This window comes from Sapajus apella, unplaced genomic scaffold, assembly GCF_009761245.1.
Source record: "Sapajus apella isolate SASKATOON/1434 unplaced genomic scaffold, GSC_monkey_1.0 scaffold117, whole genome shotgun sequence".
Lineage (NCBI taxonomy): Eukaryota > Metazoa > Chordata > Mammalia > Primates > Cebidae > Sapajus > Sapajus apella.
This window is the reverse complement of record NW_022437057.1, coordinates 5222302-5229781: the sequence shown is the minus strand read 5'-3', so window position 1 is coordinate 5229781 and position 7480 is coordinate 5222302. Positions and strand designations below refer to the sequence as shown.

Sequence of the window (7480 nt, the reverse complement as noted above, 5' to 3'; positions counted from 1 at the left end):
CTGACCAGCCCTTCCTTCACTTCTGGTGTGGCCCTTTAAGATGAAGCTAGCTTCTGGAAAACGTCTTTACTTTTCAAGGCAATTTTTAATTTGGCCTTTACCCCAGCATTTTAACATGACTCTTTTTCTAAATCCAGACACCGTATGATGAAGTTTGGGAAGCATTTCCTCACCAGGAAGTTAAAAAATAAAAGCGTGAGGCAGCATCTGTTTCGATAGTTTTATTGGAACACGATGGTAACACAAACATGGATTTGGGGTCCCACCACAGATGTTCCTCCTCCAGGCAGCATGCACCCCACTTCTGCAGCCAGCAGAGGCCCCAGGAGGCCTGCAGAAGGTGGAGGCAGCCCAGAGACAGACGTAGAGGCATCCTCTGCTGTGGTGGGTGGTGCGTGAGCGCCTCGGGCCAGAGCTGTGACCAGCTGAGTCTGTGATCAGCCAGACTGGTTTGTTTTCACTCGAGGTCATGTGGCCATGACTGAGAGACCCGCCTGCCTCGACTCCTGGGAAACCTTCCAAGGAGGTGGTTCCGGGATTCCAGAAGGAATTCAGCCAAGAGACTAAGGACCTCTGGGGGTCACCAGGGCAAATCATGCCTTTAGGTTTGTTGGCAGATACACTGCTGAAAGCATCTGTTTTGTCCGCTCTCTGCACTGTCTCTTTCCTCTGCTCACTCATCCAACACGTATTTATTAAGTTCCTACCATGTAACAAACTCTCCTCTAGGGGCTAGACAGACAGTGGTCACTGGAAATAGACAGGACCCATGGCCTCGTGAGGAGGAGAGACAGACAACGTTCAAGGAGTCACACAAACAGCTGTGACATCACAGCCATGCCAGTGCCTTCCAAGGAGAGGTCTGAGGGCTGTGGCAGGGGCCTGGCCTGGTGTGGAGGGTCAACGAGGGCTTCCTGAAGAAGTGACAGTTCAGAGCACTGAAATGGACAGAAGGAGCATTTAGTCATGGAAACAGCTTTGAACATGGAATGGGTAGAGCAAGTTAATCAAGCCAAAAGGGAAAGGACAGCAGGTCCTGAGTGAAGTGATGGAGGAGGCTTGGTGCAGGGGGAGGCTGGAGAGGGCCCAGCAGGGTCCCAGCACACAGGGCCTCAGGGCCAGGTTGAAGATGGTTTTATCCACCTGTGATGCATGACCTGGGTTGCTCTGGCATGGCCCACTCTGGCTGTCAGGTGGAGGGTGGACTGCGTGGGGGTGGAAGTGCTGAGCTGTTCCAGCTGTCCTGATGGGGACGATGGTGCCTGGGTGGAGTGACACAGAGTAGATGGGAAGAAGCCAGCAGATGGTGGAGACAGGACTCCATGAGGACTGAGGCAAAAGGACGTGGCAAGGTGGACCCTCACCCTGTGAAGGCTTTGGTGTGAGAAGGGGAGCTGGGAAGCAGGGCGGGTGCAGGGGGAAGGTAGGCTCACAGCTGCAGACACGCTGAGGGAGAGCGCCCTTGAATCTCCCAGGTGGAGGTGTTGCGGAGGCGGCAGTGGGTCTCAAGCTCCCGGAAAGAGCCAAGCCTGCAGTCATAAATCTGTGAGCGATTTCGTAACCGAACCTCGTGCCTTGTAACTGGAGTTGTGGGTGCAGATGAGGTCACAGAGGGAGAGATGTTGAGTGAGAAGAGAGGACTCTGGACTGAGCCTGGAGAACAGCCACATCTGATGGCAGGAAGAGGACAATGAGTTGTAAAAGGGACAGAAAGGAGAGGTCAAGGATGTCAGGGAGGGGGAAGACCACGGGGCATCTTGGAAACCAAAGAACACTGAGTGTCAGGGTCAGCCAGGAGATGCCGCTGAGAAGCCCTGGTGGCAGAAGGCTCTTCACAGCCCCCTCTCTCTGGGGCTGGCACTACCCTATCTCTTTGAGTCTCTTTACGGATCCTGTAAATAGGAACAGGGAGCCCACCCTCTTGGACAGGGGACTCAAAAGCTGTTTAGAGGGGCTAGATGATGTGCCCAAGGTCATTCAGCCAGCAGACAGTGCTGGGGCCCAAATCCCCCACTCATAACCATTATAGCCCCTCAGCCTCCACCTCTCCCTCCATGGTGCCTGGCTGCAGACACTCTCCCCAGCAAGTCCACCACACACCGCTTCTTGACGGCAAGCACCAGAGAGGGTCATACTGTAGCAGGAACCCCAGAGCCTGGGGCTGTAAGCCTTGCTAGGAGGAAGGTGGCTGAGTCAAGGAAATCTTTGCCCTCTGTCCTGAGAGGCGGGGTAGTGCAGTGTCAGGAGTATGGGCTTGAGGGCCGGCTTTTCACCCATCCTTTCATTCATTCACCCATTCAACAAATATTTTTGCATGCCTCCTATGTGCCAGGCACACTTTCTAGGTGCTGAGTGGCCTTGGACAGGTCCCACACTTCTCTGAGTCTGTTTCCACCTCTGTAAAGTCAGGGTGGTGGTGATCCTTGCCGTAAACTCATGTTGCTGCTATAAGGGTTACGAGAGCTCATGCCAGGGAAGCACCTGGTACACAGTAGGTGCTCATTGAAAACTACGTCCTTCCTTTTTCTGTCTTTTCCTTTCCTTTCCTTCATCCTGCAGAACCCATGAAGGAGTGAGAGGCCAGTGCTTTCTTGCAATACCCTCTGCCTTGCTCAGAGGTCATGCATGTTCCTACACGTATGCACCCATGCGTACACATGTGCACGCATCCCTGTCTGTCCCACCGTCTCTGCTCATGACTCCCAGGGCCAGCACCAATGTGAGCTTGGAACCTATGGGATTCGGCCCACTTGGGCCCAGAGGAGTCTTGCATGCCCGTCTGGGAATGCTGAACACAGAATAGGCTGTTCTGCCCTAGGCCTGAGGACCCCACACCCAGCTGTGTGTTCTGGGAGCCCTCACACTCAGTCCAGGGTGAGTCCTTGGTGGCTTTGGAGACTGGGTCCTTAGGAGCTCCAGGAGTCACATCTTGGGGACCAGGAGCAGTATCTTCAGTGTCCTGGGGCCAGGTCTAGACAGCCCGGGAGGGCGGCGTCCTCATCGCTTTCCAGGGAGGTCTCTTCTGTGACTCCTCAGAGAGTGGCTCCCCCGACGGCTCCTCCGAGGGGCCTCCCATATGTCTCCAAAGGAACCTGAGCCCCCACAGGCTCTTGTAGCAGCTCAGGAGGTTGCTGGAGCATGAAGTACGGGACAGTGCTGGCTTCCTGAGGAGACACAAGCACACACCAGGCTGAGGTGGCCACAGAGCAAGGCAGGGGCGGCCCATGTTCAGCCTCATGATTTTGCATCTACTAAGCCAGGCCCTGGGAAGGGTGGGGTGGGGGGGGGAGGGGAGGGGGACTTCCGTTTGACACTCAGAGCAGTCCACAGGCAACGAGGACTTCTTCCCTCAACCCACAAGAAGGAGCATTCAGGAGACTTGCTTTCAAATCCCAACTCTACTTCTAAGATGCTGCATGCCTGTGGTCAAGTTACTTAGTTTTTCTGGACTTCAAATGAAGATAAAAATATCCAATTCAGGATTTTTGTTTTGTTTTTGTTTTTTGTTTTTTTTTTTTGAGACAGGGTCTTGCTCTGTTGCCAGGCTGGAGTGCAGCGGCATGATCATAGTTCACTGCAACCTCTAACTCCTAGGCTCAAGGGATCCTCCCACCTTAGCCTCCCGATTAGCTGGGACTGCAGGTGCGCACCACTGTGCCTGGCTAATTTTTTTTTTAATTTCCTTTTTTTTTTTTTTTTTTTAATGTAGAAGGTTATCACTCTGTGGCCTGGGCTGGTCTTGAATTCCTGGGCTCAAGCGATCCTCCTGCCTCAGCCTCCCAAAGTGCTGGGATAACAGACATGAGCCACCACTGCCCCCAGTCCTCACTTTTTCTACTCCTGAAAGAATTCAGTCTTACAGAATACATATAAAAGTAAGCACACACAGGCTGTGTGGTAGCAGGCGCCCCGTCAAAGTGTGCCATTTCCGAGTCTTAGTGAGATGATTCCTGAGCATCTACAGCATGCCATGAGTGGGGGAAGAAGTTTGGGAGAATCTGAGTGACTCCTGGCATTCAAATCAGCTGTGAACACCTCGGCCACCAAGGGAATCAAGTGTACTGCTCCCTCCCCCTTCCACATAGAGGAAGAGAAGGGAACCCTCATGACTTTAGCGTCCCCCTGACGATAGCTGTGGGTTTGGAGGCCCGACTTTGTAAGGCTTTGTGAACAAGGACAGAGCTGACATCTGCACTTACTTCCGTGAGAGGGCATGAGCCGGCTGAGCCATTGCAGGAGGCCTGGGTACGGCCAAGCCTGTAGACTGGTCACTCCCATCCTCCCTGAACACCCCACCTGCACCTGGGCCTCAAGGTCATCCCTCTGGCATTTCAGAGCCTGTGACCGTCCTTTACCGTGATAGCAGTGTACATATTTGACCATGCAGGCAGGTATTTGCCCTTGCATTAACATTCCAGACGCAGCCTGTGGCTCTGAGAAGGCAACTCTCATTGCATTCAGTGAGATTATCGAAGAAAAGGTAGCTCTAGGTTAGGAAATAACTACCTCCCTTCTTCTAAGGGGCCTAAAAATCACTTAAAATAATGCTATTTTGGAAATGCCACATGTTCATAGTAACAAATTGAGACCATAGGGATTAACTAAAAAGAAAACAAACATCTCAAGTCTTCCCCTATTCAGTCCTATTTCTTTGTTACATGTCAATTTACTCATTAAATATTTTTAAATGAAATGCATTAAGCATCCAAAGACTGTATATAAAACACACATGCATGGTTTAAGGAATATTGAAAAGAATACCAGTGGAACCACCTGCCGGATTAGGAAACTGAACTTTGCTAGCCCCTGATTTATTTCAGCAAATATTTCTGTATCCCTAAACAATCTATTGTGTTACTCTGCCTGTATTTCACTTGTATATATCTGAAATCATATTTTATGATCTTTTCTCTGTAGCTAATTTTTGCTATTGTTTAACATTATATTTTTGAGAGGTATAGCTGCAGCTCGTTTTCATGGTTGTAAAGTATTTTAGGGTCACAGCTCATGCCGGTAATCCTGGCACTTTGGGAGGCCAAGGCAGGCAGATCGCTTGAGCTCAAGGAGTTCAAGACTAGCCTGAGCAACATGACGAAACCCTGTCTCTATAAAAAAAAAAATACAAAAATTAGCTGGGCGTGGTGGCATGCACCTGTAGTCCCAGCTACTTGGGAGGCTGAAGCAGGAGGATCGCTTGAACCTGGGAGGCTGAGGCTGCAGTGAGCTGAGATTATGCCACTGCATTCCACCCTGGGGGACAAAGTGAGACCCTGTCTCAAAAAAAAAAGTCTATTCCAGCACACTACCTGTGGGGTAGGTAGTCTGCTCCACAAGGAGCAGTAAAAAAAAAAAAAAAAAAAAAAGACTGGGTGTAAGTTGATAACTGTTTGCATCTGTATGATGGGTTCAGGGAGCCTTACTATGTATGTGTTTACAATGTGACATAATTTTTAAAAAGTATTTCATTGTATGAATAGACTTCAATTTATTTCTGCATTTACCTGTTGAAGAACATTGGGATTGTTTCCACTTTTTAATCCTTAACAAGAAATGCTGTTCAGGACTTCACTGAACCTGTCTCCTGGTGCATACGTGTTTCAGTGAGTGCTAGCTGAATTCTCTATCCTTTTCCACTGGTCTGTTTTTCTATTCTTGCAGCATTACCACCAAGGATTTAATTGCTATATCTTATTTTTTTCCTCTTTAGAAAAGACTTGACTATTCCTGAGCCTATTCTCAACTATACAGATTTTAGAATCAGCTTGTCAATTTCTATGAGAACACTGTTTGGATTAATGGGAATTGTTCTGAACGTACAGATTAATTTGGCAAGAACAAACATCATTATAATATGGAATCTTTTCCTCCAGAATCTACAAGTCATTTGAATTAATGTTAGGGTATAACAGGGATATTGGACGTAAGATCACTATACAAAAATCAGTTGCATATACGGAGTCCAATTCTCTATGTATCAGAAATAGTAAGAAAATACAATCTATAAAAGGATACCACTTACAACAACAACTAAAATCACAAGATACCTAGGTACTCATCTAACAAATGACACACCAGATTTTTATGAAGAAAAGTATATAATCATTGAAAGATATTTATTTAGCTCTTCTTCAATGTCTAATTTTCTGATTGTTCTTATAAATGGTAGTTTTCAAAAGTTGACAATGTACGTTGATTTTATGTCTGGCAATGCGGCTCAACTTTCTTATTCATGACAACAATTTGTAGATACTTTTTGGTTTCTGTATAGAGGGTAGTTATTAGCTGTGAATAATAATAGTTTTGTTTTTCCCTCCCTTATTTTTTTAAAATTTATTTTTCTTGTCTTACTGGACCAATCGCTGGTAATACGTTGAATAGGAGTGTGATGGCCAGCCCTGCTCCCTATTTTAAAAGTGGTTTAGGATTTTGTTTGTTTTGTGTTTCAAATCATGAATAAATGCTTAAACTTACTCTTTTTTTTTTTTTTTTTTTGAGACTGAATCTCGCTTAGTTGCCAGGCTGGAGTGCAGTGGCACAATCTCAGCTCACTGCAACCTCTGCCTCCCGGGTTTAAGCAATTTTCCTCCCTCAGCCTCCTGAGTAGCTGGGACTAAAGGCACCCACCACCACGCTCAGCTAATTTTTGTATTTTCAGTAGAGATGGGGTTTCACCTTGTTGGCCAGGATAGTCTCAATCTCTTGACCTGATGATCTGCCTGCCTCAGCCTCCCAAAATGCTGGGATTACAGGCATGAGCCACCATGCCCTGCCCTAATGTTTTTTCAGCTTCTATTGATATAATACTTACAAAGATTTTTTCTTCTTTAATTTGTTGATTAGCTGAATTACATTAGCAACATTTCTAATATGAAAGCAACCTATTTCTGTATAAATCTAACTTGGTCATGAGGAATTATATTTTTCTTTTAAAAATATTGCAGGATTATGTTTCCTAATACTTTGAAATTTTTGTAACTATGTTCATGTTTCTGATTACCTTGTAATTTCCTTTTTATACTTATTTTTGAATCTACATTATTCTTCTATTCATAAAATGAACAGGATAATTTCTCTCTTTTTCTTTCCTCTGAGAGAGTTTGTATAGGACTGCACAGTGATCACTGTTCTTTGAGTGTCTGGTAGAACTCATTTGCAAAACCAAACACTACTGGCGTTTTATTCATATTACTTATTTATTTTTAAAATATGGAATTCTCATGAATTTGCATGTCATACTAGCACAGGAGCCATGCTAATCTTCTCGGTATGGCTCCAATTTTAGTATATGTGCTGCCAAAGTGAGCCTGTCATTTTATTTATTTTTAATGGTTATAGGGCCCTTCAGGTTTTCTATTTCTTCCCAAGTCAGTTTTGGCAAGTTCTGTTTGTTTATTCATTTCACCTTAGTTTTTTCTTGTTTGGGGCATACAATTGATCAGAATGTTCTTTCTTGAACTCTGCAACATCTATATTAATATCC

The 7480-nt window shown here is 46.3% G+C and overlaps 1 protein-coding gene and 1 non-coding gene across 4 annotated transcripts in view; both read right to left on the bottom strand.

The window, feature by feature from the left end:
• Positions 1–206: 206 nt before the first annotated feature.
• Positions 207–7480, bottom strand: part of HRH2 (histamine receptor H2) — a 52369-nt gene continuing 45095 nt past the window's right edge. For 2 of the 3 annotated variants that reach the window (XR_004263520.1, XM_032260393.1), the window contains one exon: positions 207–3164. Coding sequence is in view for 1 of the 3 variants with exons in the window: in XM_032260393.1 (XP_032116284.1) it covers positions 2972–3164 (193 nt within the window). In the remaining 2 variants the exon portion in view is untranslated. The remainder of the gene's footprint in view (positions 3165–7480) is intronic. The other variant, XR_004263519.1, reaches the window with a different exon arrangement.
• On the bottom strand, positions 7200–7304 carry LOC116538163. The gene has a single exon (XR_004263529.1). It is a non-coding gene; the product is annotated as a U6 spliceosomal RNA (small nuclear RNA).